The sequence below is a fragment of the Apostichopus japonicus genome, chromosome 10 (genome assembly GCF_037975245.1).
Source record: "Apostichopus japonicus isolate 1M-3 chromosome 10, ASM3797524v1, whole genome shotgun sequence".
Classification (NCBI taxonomy): Eukaryota; Metazoa; Echinodermata; class Holothuroidea; order Aspidochirotida; family Stichopodidae; genus Apostichopus; species Apostichopus japonicus.
In genome coordinates, this window is record NC_092570.1 from 12380717 (window position 1) to 12401592 (window position 20876).

The 20876-nt window shown below is 36.4% G+C and overlaps 1 protein-coding gene and 1 long non-coding RNA gene across 2 annotated transcripts in view; one reads left to right on the plus strand and one right to left on the minus strand.

The window, feature by feature from the left end:
- The window catches only part of LOC139974801 (uncharacterized), a 50391-nt gene that overhangs the window by 12062 nt on the left and 17453 nt on the right, over positions 1–20876 (plus strand). The window contains exons 4-5 of the mRNA XM_071982232.1: positions 13783–13900; positions 20238–20357. Of these exons, the coding sequence (XP_071838333.1) occupies positions 13783–13900; positions 20238–20357 (238 nt within the window). The remainder of the gene's footprint in view (positions 1–13782; positions 13901–20237; positions 20358–20876) is intronic.
- On the minus strand, positions 480–13771 carry LOC139974802 (uncharacterized). Its single transcript, XR_011795570.1, has 3 exons — positions 11688–13771; positions 10998–11198; positions 480–10701 (listed from the first exon to the last, which is right to left on the minus strand). It is a non-coding gene; the product is annotated as an uncharacterized lncRNA (long non-coding RNA).

Here is a 20876-nt window from a genome sequence, read left to right on the forward strand (position 1 = left end):
AAAGAAGAGAAGCGAAAAGGAAGATAAATTCATTGGATTTAGTTTTGAAATGTTCTTATGCATTCTGTTGAAATTGAGAAAGGAAAGAAGATTAGAAAACACATATGCAAAGAGATATTGGCAGCTTTCTCTTTTCTTCTGTTTGCTTGTTTTGTTTCCATCAAATACTCCTTTGTCAGGACTGTTTGATCATGAAATTGATACAAGAATTTTATTGACAGGGGAAATCAAATCAGACTGATTTGTTGTTTCGTATTTGTTTTTGGGAATGTGCAATCTAACTTTGATGAAGAATGTCATTAGATATGTTGGTTACATAATAATACTAATAAAGTGTATTAAATTAATTAAACCCAACAGACAGAACTTACTCTTTCTTTCATATATCCATGTTCTCAACCCATCAAATCCCAGGGAGAGCATCACGAATATGGAAGGATGCCTGGCAAATTGGCATGTGGATTGGGTTTCATATTGAATTTTCCTTTCAAAACATAGAGAGACAATGTAAATTCCTTTTTTCTCAAGAAAACAAGATGTTTTCTCTCTTTTTGGTGGGATGTACTACCACAAACAAACCGGAAGGAAATATTAATAAGGTGTCATCAAAATGCTATCATTTTATATTGATGAATGATGAATTGATAAAATAATGTTAAAATTTCTTCCAACTACAGTAAATAAGTGAACAATGCATCATTCAGTTCCAACATGACAAAGTTAATTGACTTGGGAAAATGAGGACTTAACAGTGATCATTGACTCAGCAATTTGCAGAGAAATGATCAACTTGAAGTAACCTTCTAAACTTTAAATACTTGAAAAAATCTGTTGTAAAATGTTTAAACTACCATATGGATCTTAGGAATTAGAACACTTTACAAACAAATGTTGAATAACTTGCTTCTTCTCAAGATAATTATTAAAGTGATCAGCTATTGCAAAATGTCAGTTAGTAACTTCAAACACTTCCAAACACACATATTAATCATTTCATTTCTTTAGTATTCTGCCTTTTGTTGATGTAAGAGACAGCAATTCAACATTTATCTTAAAATTGTCACCATATTTAAGTGAGCTTGTTAACGTTCCAACTGAGTTTTGTTCCTAATTTTAATATCCAATCCACCGAGTATACAATAAGGTTGTTATTAATGAAACTAACTTTAGACATTCTCCTTGAGTTTGTTTGATACACTACTAGGCAAATGCTTGCACAAACAATAATAGCCTTAAGGAACAAATAAAAAGGATACTGTACATTACAACTCTGGGCTTAAAAGGATAGTCTAGATGAAAGGTTATTATTTTTACTAAGGAAGGATCAATATAAAGCATCCTTGTGAAATTTGTTTGCAATTCTTACAAGGGTTGTGTTGACAAGATATTGATTGCTGAAATGATTACAATTTAATATCACAGGTGAACTTGAAGGCTTGAAGCAAATATATATTGTGTGTTGTCACAAGATGAAAACTAAGAGCTTATCTTTTCTCTTGATCGTTTTACCTTGGATTAGCCAGTGTTCATACTCTGCTTCTCTGCTTTAGGGGGCTGTGAAGGTATCAGAACCCTCAATGAATGCAGTATACTGTATTTCAGATGTAACTGCATCACAGTTTTCAAGAAGACATTTTACATTTTAGAGAAACATAAAGAAAAATGTCTGTGTGCATGCACAGTATGAAATAACACCTGTTTGTTAGATCACTTTGGTACAAATGTTGTTATCTAAAAAGCAGTAGAATACATGAGAATTGGATGCAAGTCTCACCTGGGTACTTGGTTCCTCTTTCATCATCTCTTGGACTATGGTATCATTTTAAGGCAGTACTACTTTATAGTGATGAGTCAGTGCTGACCTATCCTATTGATAGGCTATACCATGAAAAATACAGAAGATATTAAGACAATAACAACATATTTTCAGAAGGAAGGGATGTTCTGTGAAATTTGATAGAATCAGAGCAGTAAACCTTGCTCACTGATCTGTTAAGAGGTTGAGCAGTGAATGGAAAGTAAACAAATTTACTGATAAGTGAAAGACCTAATCTTAAATGTTTTTCATACAAAAGTGCTGGGTGAGAGTACTTGATTCCTTTGGTCAAGGTACAAAGTTATGGTAAACACCCAGAAAAGCTGATCACAATCTTTACACACTAAAAATTCCTAATAAATTTACCCTGGAAAACCTATGTTACAGTTAAGCTTAACGCTAATTTAAGCCATTGTTTTCCAACGTTTTTCTACCAGCAACTTTTTTATAGTGTAATAGTGCATATGATGTGTGTGAAGGATATTAATCATTGACTTAGTCTTATTGATAAAGGCTCAAATAATTCTTAATCATGGTATACATGTAGTATCATGAGTGGTATAATTGAGTATATATCTGTAACACAGTACAGTGCGAACGGCAATATCTATTACAGTAACAACAATGAGCAGGCAGTGTCTGGACAGTATGCTATGATTGGTAGTAACTAAGAAACATGAAATGGACAGTGTCCGCACAGTACGGTATGCATTGCAATATCTACTGTAACAAGAAACGGGCAGGGTCTGGGTAGTCCACTTTGAAATGGAGTACATAATATGGCAAATGTCTACATACACAGAACAGTATGAATATAGCAATATCTAGCAAACAAGTAAAGGCAGGATCTGGGCAGTGCCATATGAACAGTGATGGGACCTGAAGTTCCATAGTGGAGATTGGGTAAGGGACAGTTGGGGGACAAGAAGTTCTTTTCCAGGGAGGGGGGGGGGGAACTCTTTGGAAATGCAGCAATGCACCTGTATAAGGTGTACAGAATATCACAGGCAAATTTATGTAGAAGATGATATATATTTACTTTTGTTTTACCCAAACTGACTGGGAAGGGAAATCCCAGGGGAAGCACTATGATTGGGTCAAAAGGTCCCTCTACCCCTCCCTGGTGCTGCTGCCATAAATGAATGGCAATATCTGACACACAAACATAAAAGATGTGTTTTCAGTATCGACAAGCTACAAAAATGATGTTGTCCTTTCAATGGACACGTATATTGTTATCAAGATTCTGCATTAATAGTGTATTCAACATTTGTATGGCATTACTGGTGACAGTTCTTATGTATATAAGGAAACATTACAATTAATATCTGAAATTGAGCAAGGAATTAGATTTAAATAAAGTTACTACTGTAGCATGATCATTGAAGTTCAAACGGAGGACAACCATGATTACCTCAAATGCATGTGAATCTATGATTTAATCTCTCAAAGAGCAGTTACTTCAGCACTGAGCCACACAAAGTCTGGCATCATACATTTTGATTTTCAAAGCAAACAGACACATCTAGACTCTGTTACTTAAAGGTACCTTCATTGTGGCTGACAAGTTGACAACACATGACTAGAGACTTCCTCCTTGTGTGTTGCTGTGATTGGATTCAGTATCAGGTATTAATCTTATTGAATGGTGAATTAGCAGTGGCCTCATCTCAAGAGGTTTTGATTTCATGAGCACAAGTATGTGAAATCATAGTTAAAGAAATTTCAGCAGAGCATTTAGTGCCATAAATACCAACAGTATAATTTATAAAACTTGGCAAAGTATTTGCCATGTCATATAAGGTTCAAGAACTCTATGCTGAATTAACTGAAACTAGTCAAGTCTAATAGCAAATTGTCAAATTTCCAAAATATTTATTTTTGAATAAGCCAAATATGGAAATGTGTCCCAGTGACTAAAATATGTTGAGAGTTGAATGAAATCATTAAGTACTTGCTTATTCACTTTATGATTTTGTGAAGTCATGTAGAAAGATGTTTGACCAACTATAATGCCACTTAGTGGGTTTTACCAACTGTAATCCCTCTTAGTGGGTTTGACCAACAATAATCCCACTTAGTGGGTTTGACCAACTGTAATCCCACTTAGTGGGTTTGACAAACTGTAATCCCACTTAGTGGGTTTGGTAAAACTGCCATCCATTCCAAATAATAGCTGCTGTAAGAGGAATAATGATGTTTGTGAATTTTTGGATATTTACCTCACTAAATATGAGCCTTGTATACTGTACATTCACACTATGATCTACCTTCGTAGTGTGCAAGCCACTAACGACTTCGTGGCCATTGCACATTTCGTATGTGTCCTCTTTCTTCTGAATCTACCATTCTGCAGCTTACAACAAAAGAGCTTATAGGTTGGATCCTCATCTGATTGAATCTTGTTAGATATACATTATTTGTTTTTCTGAGTACAGAATATGATCAATTCTCAATGTATCTAAACCAAGCAATACAAGATTTTAGTGTTAGGGAAATAAAGTAGAGGTGAAATATGAGCAAATGTGAACAACAAATAGTAATAAAAGTCATCATCATCTATTCATGGAGGTTCTGTGAGAAACTCATGGAAAACAGAGACCATCTAAAGCAATTGTAAGAAAGGTAATACCTTATTGCTTTTGAATCACAAGGATGTCAAGCTGTCTTTTCTCAACATTCGAGAGAAGCCATTCAAGTTTGCACGGAAACATTCATAGGAAATACTCATGTTTGTGAGGTATATATATATCCGTATGAAGTGTGTTCTTTTGGTTATATCCAGGGAAGGTTTGCTTTCATTAATGAATAAACATGACCATCACTTGAACTATGTGTAAAGCCTCAGAGAAAAGGTCGTTGGTCAATGAAAGAAGCTGATCATCTTCTTTCGACAAAAGTTGCTAATGACATGTAAATGTGGCACTCATTGACTGGCTGGATATGTGGCAGGCAATCAACATAAAGCCATTAATGAAAGTCTTGCCAACAGATGGCTTTGGTAGACTTCACAATCAGATAATTAGCTATACGTGTAGGTTTTTACCAGACAGTCTGGAATCTTATGGGATTATACACTTGTGTATCATGAGGGTGTGTCAAGATACTGTACGTTTGTCAAACTTAGGAATATAGGATAATAAACAAATAACGATAGCAACATTCACTATTAGATAAGATTAATAGAGGACTATATATGTGATAAGGAAATGAGCTAATGTAAGTAGAGCACTATTATTTATGTGTACAAGCAGCATTAGTGTCTAGAAGTGACAGGATGCTTGTGACTACAGTATAACCTCCAACTCTAGGGTGATGTCACAATAGATAGAGTCAGCCTATATGGTACATTGTCAACAGTTTGGAGTTGTTTACCAATCCCTATCTCAGGGAATGTATAGCATACATATTATGCATATTTATGTCTGAAATTGAATATACACAAATGGCAGAACGCACTGACTACTGTCATGGCTCAGGCTGTACTGTTGGCTGCTTTTGTTCTAGTAGATACAGTAGCAGTCTTTTGTTTTATGTCTAACCATTACATGACTGAATGATCAAACTTGGAAATTTGTCTGTAATTATTAGTGTAAAGTAGTTCAGAATTTACCTTATATGCCAACGGCACACAGAAACAATGTTCTCATTTTTAATGGGAAGACAATCTGAAAACACATATAATAAGTGGAGCCTGAGTATGTCTTGAAAGGGAATACATGATGAATTTCATGTGATGCTGGTACCTTGTTGTATGTAAACTCGTAATGTTAGTCATAAAATTATATTTTCTGACAGAGGAAGCAAATAAGCAATTAAAGTAAGCTCTCAATATGGTGCAGACATCAATTCTTGTTTTTGTCTTTAGAGGCCATATTCAGAGAACATTAAAGAAATAATATAGCATGCAGTGAAAACTTCCTCTGATTATAGACATTTATGGTACATATTAATCAAATATTTGGATAGCTTTTCATTCATGTATCTTTAAACTTCACAGCAGTTATAAAAATCATTTAGGAGACATGTATCATGTATGTACAGTAGGTGTAACTGAATGGCTTGTAACTTACACTTCACTTCAGATGGCTACTCAAATCTACAGTTTTAGCTAATTTGGATTTGTTACAATTTGGAAGACCATTTCAGATGGGAAGACAGTGGATTTATCCTGGATTAAAGACCCACCTTACTTTAGCCATCCAGGGATTGATTCCACGACCTCCAAGATGCCGCCAGCTTTCATTGCTTTTTTTGCTTCTGCAGCCACAGCCTTTATTCACTCGACCATTGCACCATAGCACTATTGAATATTTTTTCCTCAATCAAACATCAGTGAAACTTTTACCTCAAAGAGAAGAGCTGTCACAGGAACTGGGAGCTATAAGGACTACTATCCTGATTTTTAAATAAAATGTATTCGCTCTTGTAAAGTTCTTTAGAAATTAATTCAGTATGTCCAATTTAAACATGAAACTATAATATTCTACTTTTTAACAGTGTTTTGATATACTCTATGTATGCAGTACTCATTAGTATCTTCCATCATGGTTGACAGTAAGCATAGTGTATGTTGATTCAGATCGTGGATAATTAAACCTGGCCACTGTTCAACCTTCTCTCTGGGAGGTGTGAACTCATCTCACTCATGGGATAAGTGTAAGGCGCAGAACTCTTTCAAGACACTGTCAAATCCATCAAGTTACAAAGAGCCATGTTCACGTACAATTTTAATTTTAGGATGAGAACGAAAATAAAAGCAATCGAGAGATCACAGTTTGCTTACTGCACTTCTGTTTTATAGTGTACAGTTGTGCATAATCTATTGTGAATAAACTGTTCCACATACATGGATACAAGGTATACTAACACACTAGTCTTATAGTTAAAATGAACCTACCCCTTTCCTAATTCAATCATTACGTTGATCTTAATAAAGTTAAATACACATTATTTCCAGTCACTTATAAATATCTAGCAGAAATGACTGCAATTAACTTACTGCTGCCTCTTTTGTTTTGCCTGATTCATCATTATGGATTATTTAAATTTCCTTTACATGTAAGCCATGTAGTCTGTTCAGAACAGATGGTACAATTGGTATCCTTCCTTCTAATCATTTTTAAATTAAATGTCAAGGACACTTTTTGTGTGTATGAGTTATCATCAGATCCAGGCAGAAGCATTCCCTATCCAGGTAATTAAAATTTATTGACCGTCAATTTGTTAAATTAACTTTCTTCCAGAAGTGCCATCACAGATGTGTTGGACTTCATTCTTGAACTTGAAATGTGACACTGCTTTAAATGGTTACTGTTCATTGTTACATAGTGCTTTGTAGTCAAGATTGTATGATACTGTGGGAATCAAAAAGAAAACATATCAGCTGTGTTTTTTCGTACGGCATGACAAAAAAAAAGGAAGACAGTGGAAAGGAACCAATAAACCCTTTCCATCTCTCTTCCTCTACCAACCCCCACCCCTACCCTCTCCCCCCTCAAAGTATTCTCCATTTTTGTAAGCTTTAGTCCTTGGAATACTTAGTTTCTGTCGAAGAATGAAGAGCATGCTTTAACTTCTTCAGGAGTCGACATGATAAAATGTAACCTTCACAGTTTATACTTGTGTCGAAATACAGTAGTTGACTGCTTTCCTACAGTACATTCAATTCTGCAAGCAATAACAACAGCGTCCACATCAGCGGTCATGAAGCCAGAAAAATTGTACTTGGACAGGAAGATGCTATCTTGGACTGCAGAGCTTCTGTGGCTCTTTCAGGTCTGGAAGACGAGCTGGATGATCAGTTTGAGTTTGAAACGGGCATGAGGGAATTCACTCCCAGAGAAATGGAAGAGGAGGAACCCCCGGTTGGGGGGGGGACAATAGTACCTGCGGAGCTGGCTGCAAGGGCAACAGACATTTTCAGGAAGCACCTTGGGGTTCGAGAAACCGGAAGAGCAGTTGTTAACCCAGCCCAGGTGTCCAGGCTGACGTCCACATGGGAGAACACCGCTAAACCATGGACAACCATGCTTATAGATGCATCCTGCTTCGACAGGTTCGAAGCCATGACCAACTAAAAGGGATGAACTGCCTTTCCAGCAATGGCCAACAGAGCTATATGGGTCCCTGAGGACACCCGGAGGAGCCTGTTAGGATGCCCGCTCATCCCTCAACAGGCAAAGGAACAGTTACGGGCAGAACAGGGTTTGTCATCATCCCAGATTTTTAGAGACCATGTCGAGAAGAAATTGGAGGAATGGTGGATAAGGCTGTTGCAGCCCGGTCGCGCATGAAGTTTACATTGATCAGTGATGAGTTTGGTTGCAGGGGATGTCATTCAGCAATTGCCAGGGCATGATAGTTTTTAGTTTATATCTTATCAAATGTTATCCAATGCTTGTTCCCTTGTAAGAGGTTAAATATTACACCGTTCAGAAAGAGTATAGATTACAAGTGGCCCACCAGTAGTGGGTTCTTTCTTTGACATATGAAGTCATAGAAATGCATATGTGTTTACATCTTACAGGGTCACTTACTGAATTAAAAAGGTTTGGTACACAGAGTATGGTAGAGTTGCTAACATATGCCGTATTGGTGAGGGTAGCCTCCGTACAGAGAGGATGCTATACAGGTAATATAGGTTAGGGAAGTCACTTTGGGAAGGGGAGGTGGTATCATGAGAAGGCAGGGCACTGACTGGAGAGGTCCGTACATAGAGGGCACACAGTGTTAAAAGGTTACCAGTTTGTTCAAGGCACGGTATAACAAAAGTACTGAGGTTGCGGGGAGACAGGTAAGCTCTTCACTGGTAAATATCCAAACCAGTAAGTTTTGTAATTTCACTTCACTTCCTCAGTAAACTGTGTCCTCACTTTTTGTCTCCATAACATCATGCATGTCAGAAGTCTTTAATACAATTTAGCATATAGATTAAGTAGTATATTGGGGTCATAAATATATACCAAGGCTAACTAAACTACAGTTTTACAAATTAAGCAATAATAAGAGTAGTTACATGGTAGTGAAGAACTGTAGATAAGTGTAAAATTTGTATCATAAGGACAGGTTATTTTGGATGTTAATAACTGCTTATAAGCTATCACGTTCAAACAGGTTTTGATGCTTTTCATCTACCAAGTCTTTGGGCTAATGATTCATTACCGAGGCCAAACATTCTATTATTATTGATCGCTGCTTTTGTCATAGACGAGAATGTAATTCGTGGAAAGCAGTCCATTAGTGCAATCTATTTCTGCCTGATGGTAGTAATAGCAAATCTGCAATCAGTCAAGGAGTTTATCCATTAAACCTTGTCATCTTAATAGCTAAAGTGCTTAATTTAGAGCATCTAAATGTGAATGCTTAAAACAGATTGAGCAGTAGCAATAATCAATGTTAAAAGCACTATTGTGTGAATAGTAAATCGATCAGTCCTTAAATTTATCATATACTGTAGCTGTGCTGCAAGTTTGATGTTTATTTTGTTCCTAAGATTCCTTTAATTTCTATCATAGTTAATGTATAGTTCGAAGAGGGATTCCACCTCTATGTAGTCTCATTTGCAGAGATTGAGGGAATGAGGAATCAGATAATAACATCACCTTTGTTTTTATTTTAAATGCTTTGGGTGCTAGAGATACTAATTATGACCAATGTTTGAATGTAAAGTATCGCTACTTTATGGAGTGAAAGGCTTTGGCAATGTGTTATGTATGGAGAAGACTCTGCGGTTAAGTTGGTCGTTTTGGAAGCCATTGTTTTGTGCAACTTAGATGCTTACAAGAAATCCATCACTTGTACTTGCCAACTTTTAGAATTTAATAACTCATTTATTTACAGAGCAGCCATTTATATTCAAAATGGGTTCTTAGAATCTCTGTTATAATCTTTTTAATCTTCAACCTTCTAATACTCCATCTTATTTCTGATTTGTTCATGCTTTCATGATTGTACAGTTTACGTCTTTTGTGTATCATTATTATGTGTCCTATTTATAAATTTTGTAATTTATACTGAATAAAGAAATTGAATTGAAAAAATTGTAATAGCTTCAAGGAAGTACAGTAATACGATCTTACGGATCATGAATGTTAACTAAAGCAGTTTACTACATACATGTACTGTATGTATCAACTTTTGTACGTTACTGTGCAGCATTGTAATCTGAATTCATTATAATGGTAATGTAACCATGGCATGGGTGTAGGATGTTGCAACATTACCTGACTTGTATTTTATAACTCAAAAGCAGATTTCCACTTCAGTAACAATTACTGCACTTTTGCTTCTCAGATGGCCATTTTTAATTACTGGATGCGTGGGATTTCTCTGCTGGTATTTAGTAAAATTGAATAGACAATAAGTAGTAACTATATCATTAGAAGGATATCAAATATACATTTGCAATTTTGCAGAGTGTATGTCTGGACGGTAAAGCTACTAGATATTTAAGACTGAGTGTTTTGTGTACTACAAACCATGTCTTACAGTTTATGAGACTTCCAGGCAATTGGTACAAGGGATATTAATATTTGCTTTTGAATGTTTCCTGTATTTTAAATGTTTCCTTTATATTAATTTTTTCAATTCCTGTAAAGCGCTTCGAGCAGCGTTGCTGATGAACGCGCTATATAAGTACTATTTTTATTGATTATTTTATGATTAATACAATTATTAGCAGTTGTTTGTTGCCAAATTTAGTGTTTAAAAGTGTATGATCCACCTCTTTCAGTGGGGCACCAGCCAAATGTTAACTCTGCATCCCAACAATAAAATGGCTCTGGATGTAATGAGAGACCATATTGCATGGTTTAGATTATTTCTTGTTCTGATGGCAATTAACTCTTGAATCAAGTCAATGAATTATCTAAGCCACATGCTACCTCAGAACCACTGCCTACATGTAGTACTGTATGATATCTCAAAACCACTGCCTACATGTAGTATTGTATGATACCTCAAAACCACTGCCTACATGTAGTATTGTATGATATCTCAGAACCACTGCCTACATGTAGTATTGTATGATACCTCAAAACCACTGCCTACATGTAGTATTGTATGATATCTCAGAACCACTGCCTACATGTAGTATTGTATGATACCTCAAAACCACTGCCTACATGTAGTATTGTATGATACCTCAAAACCACTGCCTACATGTAGTACTGTATGATACCTCAGAACCACTGCCTACATGTAGTACTGTATGATACCCCAGAACCACTGCCTACATGTATTGTATGATACCTAATGTATTGTATGATATCTCAGAACCACTGCCTACATGTAGTATTGTATGATATCTCAGAACCACTGCCTACATGTAGTATTGTATGATATCTCAAAACCACTGCCTACATGTAGTATTGTATGATATCTCAAAACCACTGCCTACATGTAGTATTGTATGATACCTCAGAACCACTGCCTACATGTAGTATTGTATGATACCTCAGAACCACTGCCTACATGTAGTACTGTATGATACCCCAGAACCACTGCCTACATGTATTGTATGATACCTAATGTATTGTATGATATCTCAAAACCACTGCCTACATGTAGTACTGTATGATACCTCATAACCACTGCCTACATGTATTGTATGATATCTCAGAACCACTGCCTACATGTAGTACTGTATGATACCTCAGAACCACTGCCTACATGTAGTATTGTATGATACCTCAGAACCACTGCCTACATGTAGTACTGTATGATACCCCAGAACCACTGCCTACATGTATTGTATGATACCTAATGTATTGTATGATACCTCAGAACCATTGCCTACATGTAGTACTGTATGATACCTCATAACCACTGCCTACATGTATTGTATGATACCTAATGTATTGTATGATACCTCAGAACCACTGCCTACATGTAGTATTGTGCTAAATTCTACAGTTGCTTGTAGTGTATTAAACGTATGCTGTAAATGTTGTGTTGTTTTCAGTTGATAGAAAATATATATGTAAATGAGAAAAGATAATTTATGGAAGGTCATGTTTACTGGCCTACTTGTTGGCAAGGTACCTAATTGCACTTCCCTAATTACTTTATTGGCAGAGAGCTGGCAAGCCTGCCATATAACAGTAGTTTAGGTCACAGTCCACTTTCTTGTCATTGGAGTTTGGAGGAAGTATGATTGATCGTAACTGAAATCAATAAAAGTATAAAGGCCATGTTCACACTGGATCCTCCAGTCTTGAACCAGTGCTTGGAAAACTACACATATTTCATTTCACAATCCCTTTTGTGTTCAAATATGATCTGATAATCCTCTGAGTTTCACTATGCAGGATATAACATTAGGCTTAGGGTCGGTTACAGAAAGGCTTCAGTGAATCTAGTTGAAAATTGCTTGAAAACATTGCAAGGAATATGTTGCAGAATGGATCAGAAACCTCACTCAGAATAAGCTTTGAACCAGCCAACCTAGTTAGGATTTCAACAATGAGTTTGCCACCACAGTGCCATGGCCAATTAGTGTGTGAACCCAAACAGGATGTTAAGTTATTAGTACACCTTTAGTGATCTCTAGTCTCTTTGATCCTCTGAGTGTTCACACCGAGTTCAAGACTGTTTTCAAGTGTGAACCAGGTCTGTGTGAAGTGATTTTTGAAAAACGTTTTATATGAAATGACACGCGATGTGCAATAAAAGAAATGGTGAAATGCAAAATGAAGATTAGGACAAAATATTTCAAAGTTCTCATACCAAACATGACATTACTTACATAAATGAAAACCTTTTGACATAATTTTAGTAAATTATGAAATACAACCTTGATACCTCCTTTAATTCTTGTCTCAGTGCTGTAGAAAATGACTGGCATGAGACAACCACTCAGATGTAAAAGGAAATGTATTCCTTGTAAGATCAATTAGAGTGAGTTGTAATTGCCTCAACAGTACACCAATATTGATTCAGGATTAATTGGGCCGCTCTAGAGACACTATACTGTACCCACTTTTAATTGCATTGCTCCTCTGTGTGCACTATCACCACAACACATATTGCATCAATTTATTCGTTCTGTCAGTTGTAGTTTCTTCCTTCGATTCATCCTAACATAGCATCTCCCTGATGAAAGTAGAGAAGATAAGAAGATATTTGTAAGGATGTGTGTAGTAGCTTGTCATTCTTAGTTACAGTGCTCACAATAGTTGGGCCAAGAAGTTCTCATTTCTATTACTATGTTACAGACCCTGTCTTTGTCATTTGAATATGTTATGCTAGAAATTTGATTTGTTTGATACTTTCACCATTTCATGTAAATGGACACCCTTGTCATTAGATATCTCTGTAGTGTGTTTACAACATAGTTTCATTTTGCACACCATGCACACATGTTTATGGCTAATGTCACATTCTTACCTTGTGTGAATATTGTATGCTAAATGTAAATACTGTAAAATACTGTAATACTGTACCTTCCCCTCATTTGAACAACCACTATTGTAACATTATATTTGATAGATTCAAGACAAAATGCATCTTTCTGTAACTTAAGTGTTTTGGATGACATACTGATTGAATACATTTATTAAAATTGAAGTCATGACCGATGAATTTTGCTTCTCTATTACACCACTATTCCTCACTGCTTCCTAAGCTGAAAGGATCAATCTTTTCTATAGTCTCTTGACTACTTTTGGCTGAGTCTCGTGTGCCTTATATATCTTTAGAGCTGTTGTCAAGTTTCAAGTCTAGCTTGCTGAACCTCTTTCGCTTAATTTTCTTACTGAATAGTTTTTTTTTTTTTTTGCAATGCTATCACTGCGATCCCAATTGACCTGTTTCTACAGGTGCTTTTTCCATCAAGGGAGGTCAGTAAATGTGTCAGTTTGTCATTCTTATAAATTGAGGATATAGTGTTAAGTCATGGATGGTGTGTTTGTGTGATTGTCAAAGATTTCAGCACTAAAAGTTCTTTTTCCTGATATTACTTTCAGCCTAAGTCTGCAGAAAGCACAAGCATCAAAACTTCGGTGCATATTACACTATTTCAAGAGATTGTCAGAAATCTGGGAAAATGACCAACCATCAGGAAAGATCTGTTTTCACAGAAAGGTAAAAACAGTTGTTTTAATTGTAATGTATGTTAGATCATGGTTCCATTGCATAAATGTTCACCTGTTGATATTGTAGTGTATTCTAGTAACCCCCCTCCACCCCCCCCCCAATGAGGAGAAGATAACATCTGTATTTATATATTAACTTCACCAGTCTCGTACTGCACAGGATGCCGGACCCCACTTGACCTGTGGTATCAGGACTGTGGCCCTTTCATCAAAATAATTTATGCCTGGTGCAGTATATACTACAGTTTTCAAAAGAACAGTTCTATAGTATTATCCACCTTTCTCAATCCATTGCTACTCAGCATTTCTACTTGGAAGTTTCTAAGTCATAGTTTGCCATTATGAGATGATATTTGCCCTAGTGAATAATATTTTAAACATCTCCCAAAATGTATTCAGCTATTTGCATCATTGATACAGTAGACTGTCTTTAAGAAATCGTGAGCAAAAGAAGGTGATAACACTTAGGGGCAATCTCTGCACCTTTCTCCCTGATTAACTGTAGTATAAGCCCTGGGTGTTGCCGGCATGAAAAATCTGCTGATGTGAGGTGGAAGGGTTTAAGTTGAAGAAACATGGCTTGAATGGGGAAGGTGCGGGAGGGGGGGGGGGGTGGTGGGGAAGGTCACCAATAGCATTTCATGATATACTCAAGCGGCTAGTGAAGGAATGACGTGTTGATAATTGTTTTCCTTGATAGCATAAGATTTATATTGCATTCTTATAACTCCTAGGGATATTTCTGCACCTCTGACATGTTAAGGCATTCATAAGCTGGAATTAACTGATTTCAATGCCCTCAAGACTTAACTGTGTGCATTGGTTCAAATTTGAATCTTTAGGTGTACCGTCCTTTCATTGCCAACAGATGTTGTTTGTCATCTTTTCCTTTGCTCAATTTAATACTTTAAAACTCGGGTTAAACGATGCGAATAACAGGCAAAGTTTATGGATTGAATTATAGTGATGAACTTCTAAAGAGGATTCCTTACAGAAGATCAACCAAGTCGCTGAGGAACGTGTCTTTAGTCAGTTTTTGAAGGTCAGATTTCAAAGAACATGGCAAAAACAAATATGCATACTCATAAAGCATATTATCTGAGTCTAATCACATGTATACTGTAATAAGTTGACTATAATGTAGTTTTTAGGAGATGAATCCCAACCCTTTCTCTTTACCAATCTTTGCATGATCCTGGCTGGTTTGAAATCTGTACATAATGTTGAATATTTTAAGCTTGAATTGATAATATGATCAAGGTAGTCTGGGAAGATATTAAACGACTTGTGACAGGCCAACGTGTTCAGTTGCATTGTCCTGGTTTGGGAAGATATTACATTACTTGTGACAGGCCATCATGTTCAGTTGCATTGTCCTGGTTTGGGAATATATTAAATTACTTGTGACAGGCCATCATGTTCAGTTTCATTGTCATGGTTTGGGAAGATATTAATTCGACCAAGAATATCCAACACAAGAAATTTGTCTGAAATTTACGTATATTATACAAATATTTACCTGTGTTCCATCTTCAAAGATAAAACAACAGAAGAAAGATTTTGTGCCTTTGAAGTTCAATCTGTTAGATCTTGTTAAGGCAGATTGTGTATTTCATCCTTTAGAGCTGTTTTGTTCCAATATGGTGAAAATAAAAAAAATCATTGAAATTATTACAATTTCCAAAGCAGTGTAAATGTCTGATAGACATGGACTGAGAAGCTGACATCAATTTGCCTGAAAAAAAAATGGGTTTTGAGTTGATTTCAAAATTTGGTAATATTATACAGAGTAATTGAAGGACAAAAGAAATATTATTGGAATTGTTGTCTATTATCATAGAAATTGCACCAGGAATTATGAAATGAGGCAAAAAATTAAAGGCTTGCCATGGCAATATATAGAAGTAAATAAAGAATGTGGGAAACATTTTGGTATTGGATTAAGCATTTTCTACTAACTCACCACTTCAATGTGTTCAATGGTTGCAGATCTCTCAGTAATGGGTTTTCATACAGTGTAAATATTACATGGTGTTGTTCTCCAATACATTAATATCTGCATTTGGGTTGAATTACATACTGTACAATGTAATGTAACCTTACTCTACAATATAAGGGAAGAGTAGGTGCCTGAAAGATCATTTGAAATGCTAATTTAGTTAAAAAATCTCACCTGGTGATAACACTAGGGATTAACTTCAAAACTTTTCATATGAAAAGAATAAATAAAATAAAGCATACTTTGCATTAAATATGTGCAGCACAGAATTTTCCTTTTTGTACAGCCCCTTAGCAGTGTGTAACTTGTTAATAAAGACACAGCCAAAGGGTTTTATTCACATGTGCCACATTGATATCTTTGGTCAACACAATAGCTTTAGGTACACCAACAAATTTATTGAGCATTGCAAGTTGGCCTCTCAAAGTTAAATCAGGTCCTCTATTAGATGTAAATAATATGGTAAACATGAAGAATTTTAACTGTGTTATTTGCCCCTTGGCAGTCTAACTTTGTGGGCCTCCCAGTTTCATCAAGCTCATGTTGTCTGGACCCTGAAGACAAGTCTCAAACTTGAATAATGTAGAAATGCAAGAAAATGTTATAGAGGCTGCTTGAAACGATATCGTACGATCAGAGCTTTGGGTATAATAGTGTGAGTGGCCCAGTTATTCATTTATGACATTAGAAGAAGGTGTAGTCATCCATCTTACAGGCAGTATCCCCAGTTATGGCCTTGTTGCCATTTAACAGTGTTTAGAGACTGTGTCATTATAGCCATAATAGTAATTGTAGACTTAACCTGTAAATATTGCTGGTCGTTCTCACATTCAGTAGTGTAAGTTGATCTTTTAGGTTTGGCAAGCTGTTGATGTTTTGTTTGTGGCTCATGTAAGTATCAAGTAGTCCTAACTCCATTTTTAAGGAGAACTGGTGCTGTATAACCTGTAAAAAGGATGAACCAATTTGGTAACGCATCTTTGGTTTTGCTTGTCTTACCAAATAATTTATGTTGTCATGGAACACCAACTTTGTGTCATCTTAAACTTATCTCCCTCTCTTTACCCTGGACCCAGTCCCCCTTTCGCTATCATTTCTCCCCAAACTATTTACGGTTGCCCTAGTTTGTGGATTATAACAATTAAGCATTAACAACTGTAGATTCCTTACATCCTTACTTGCCCAAAATCTGGGGACATCTGTCTTATAGTAACATTGCCAAAAGGTCTGAACTTCAAGTCATTTACTTTAATACTTAAAGCTGCTTGTTTACTACTCATACCTTGTTATGGATCAGTTGGTTTTCATCAATTATTAATATCATTGTATCTCATGTTAGTCAATTTTTTTTGCAAAGATTGCATTGCTTGGAATTCTGCTTTAATTGTTTTATGTGAATCGTCTGTTCAATGGTTTGCTTGTATATTGATGTACTGCACACACTGCATATATTTACTCAGGTCACCGGCCTGCACTACATCTGAAGTTCGGAGGGGGGTAGGGGGGTGGGGGGGGTAGGGGGGGTGGTGGAATATACTTGACATTAAATTTACACAGTATACAACAGCAGTTAAGGTTTATGAGCCTCTAGCGATGATTTTATCTATCAGATAATGCTCCAGCATTTAGCAGTCAAGACTAGCAGGGTTTTGAAATAATTTACAGAATTACAAGTTTCTTGGTTTAGGCAAACTTATGGTTGGATAACTCTGTATAATTGGTTTTCTCTTTTACTAAAATAGTACTGTAGTTTGTTGAATTGATTTTGGTAACATTTTACTTCCACTTCCACCCAATCTACCTGTGTTTGGTGACAGCTTATGTCCTCTTACTTCCCAATCTACTTGTGTTTACCCGCTTCTTGGTGACAGCTTATGTCCTCTTACTTCCCAATCTACTTGTGTTTACCCGCTTCTTGGTGACAGCTTAGGTCCTCTTCCTTCCCAATCTACCTGTGTTTACCCGCTTCTTGGTGACAGCTTAGGTCCTCTTCCTTCCCAATCTACCTGTGTTTACCCGCTTCTTGGTGACAGCTTATGTCCTCTTACTTCCCCATCGACCTGTGTTTACCCGCTTCTTGGTGACAGCTTATGTCCTCTTACTTCCCAATCTACTTGTGTTTACCCGCTTCTTGGTGACAGCTTAGGTCCTCTTCCTTCCCAATCTACCTGTGTTTACCCGCTTCTTGGTGACAGCTTATGTCCTCTTACTTCCCAATCTACTTGTGTTTACCCGCTTCTTGGTGACAGCTTATGTCCTCTTACTTCCCAATCTACTTGTGTTTACCCGCTTCTTGGTGACAGCTTAGGTCCTCTTCCTTCCCAATCTACCTGTGTTTACCCGCTTCTTGGTGACAGCTTAGGTCCTCTTCCTTCCCAATCTACCTGTGTTTACCCGCTTCTTGGTGACAGCTTATGTCCTCTTACTTCCCCATCGACCTGTGTTTACCCGCTTCTTGGTGACTGCTTAATACTTCCTTCCCAATCTATCTGTGTTCGAAGCTGAAAAGTCTTTCTGAGGCGGAGCTTTGCTTCAAACAAACAACTTTTAGATTAAGGAACAAGAGGTATTGTTTTCCTTAGCAGTGTCAAGTATTTTTATTCTTCAACAATGAGATTGGTCACTAAGCAGAATTTAAAGTGATTTGACAGCAATTAAGATTAGAAATAAACATGTTGCACATGTAACATGTTGCACAGAATAATGTGATTGATACTCCATACAGTCACAGTCAATATTCATTGCCTGTCTTTTTGAGAACATCAAAAGGTAAATTATATAGATTGTTTGACAACTGATTCAGCTTTGTTAAATGTGACATGTCCCTTTAATATTTAACCCCTATTTTGAGGTAGATATGTCCTCAAGTCTATTCACCTAAAACTAACTTAATTAAAACATGATTAATGACCAATTCATCTGTTCTAGCCATTTTAGTGGAGTCACATAGTCTCTTTCTGCCTTTATATCTGTATCTAGGTCAATGATGAGGCAGCATCAGTATAAATGATACATGTACGAAAACCGAGAAAGAAATCTAACACGTGTACAGTACAGCCATTCCTTTCAGCTGGTCCTGGTCACTGATGGTTTCTGTGTCTATACTTACACTGGTGAACTGCTTCCTTACTAACGTGATTGTGTTGAAGTTCATTAAGAGACTGACCGTTTAATGAGAAATATTAAATTATCGGTGACAGTTACTGCACAGAGATTTACAGTGTGGTGTATGACTGTTCTGTTTATACTGTTCACATATATGTACAGTACCTGCATACTGAAGCTGTGTGTAGTCTGCACCTCACTACATGGTGTCGATGGATTTATCCCAGGTCTGTTAGTGTTGTTAGGTAGTGCAAAACCAATGATGCGCACCTGACTACTCTCCCTGTATTTAAGACAGTCTCATGCTTTCTCGGCTAAATCCATCACCGATGCACTTGAAGGAAAATGATTTAATGATTTAATGCATCATCAAAGGGATGTATGCAACAGCAAAGGATTCAAATTAGATGTTATGAATGTGTTTTTGTACACTTTGAATCAGAACATGTACTATAGGCCTTATGTCATATATATTTCATTGAAATTTAGGCCCCTTATTAGCATGACTCCTCTTGTTTTCTGCTCTTTAAAATAACTACAACTTTACCTAGCAATCAGCAATTTGGAAAGGTTGCTGCTTAAACTTTTAGTGTGTTTTTGTAGGTTTTATGGTAATAAATAAATGTTGACAACTTGTTGTTAGTTGCTACATGTATTCTGTCTTTTGTTGGATAAGATTGATGAAAAGTGTTATTTGCAGGTTGGTTGTAAGGATTGAGGAAGTTTATCTGCTTTTTCCAAGTACAATGTATATTTAGATCTGATTTTGCTTCTATTTATCAAAAGATATGAGGCGATACTTAATGTTACTGTTTCAGGTCAAAGCTATGAAGCTATTTGTTCCTGTTACCAATGGGGTCGATATTATAAACACTTTGTACACATATTCAGTAACTCACACATTCAATGGTTCTTACAAGTCCATACTTAATCCTCACTTTACCTCTCTCCTCTCACATACTTGTTAATCCTCGTTTTGCCATCTGCTAATATTTTATTGTCAACGGATGATCACCTTCAAATGGAACCATAGCACTAGACATGGAAAGAGTGCACAGTACCTTTGGTGTAAGTGAGTGGTCATAGGTGTTCAAAGCAGATGTATTTTGGGATGATGTCTGTTTTCAGCCAATGTCATATCTTTCTTCCTCCTTGTTCTCCCATACTCTTTGAAGATTTTATATTCTCTCAATTTCCATCTCTGTTTTTTATCATCCTACAGGTATTTCCCCAACACTTGATGCCTTCACTAGATACCTGGGAAACCAGTGAAGTACCTTTATGTGCTTTGATTGTGAAACAAGAGGGAGCTATTGAGGGTGCTGGTAGTAATATTGCACAGGTATGTTGTACAGGTATGTTGTACAGGTATGTTGTACAGATATGTTGTACAGGTATGTTGTTCAGGTATATGTTGTATAGGTATGTTGTACAGGTATGTACATACAGGTATTTTGTACACGTATGTTGTATTGGTATTTTGTACAGGTATGTACATACAGGTATGTTGTACAGGTATGTTGTACAGGTATATTGTACAGGGATAAATTAAGCAATGTGAATAAAAAGTATGAAGTTTAGCCCTTTTCATTCTTCTTGCCAATGCAGCAGTGCACAATTATCTTAATTGTCAGATGATAGAGATTAACCATTGCATGTGAATATGAGTATGAAGGTCAGTTACTTTAATGTGAAGTTCCTGGTGTGCTAAAGAGCACCTTTTTACCTGGTTACATTTAAGTAAAAGGTTCTAAATTTACTCAGAAGATGCATGTTTATAATGTTATAAAACTGTCACTAGTTGGTGGGTTTTTATATTTAGTTATTGAATTTATGGCCTAGAAACACACATGCAATCAGT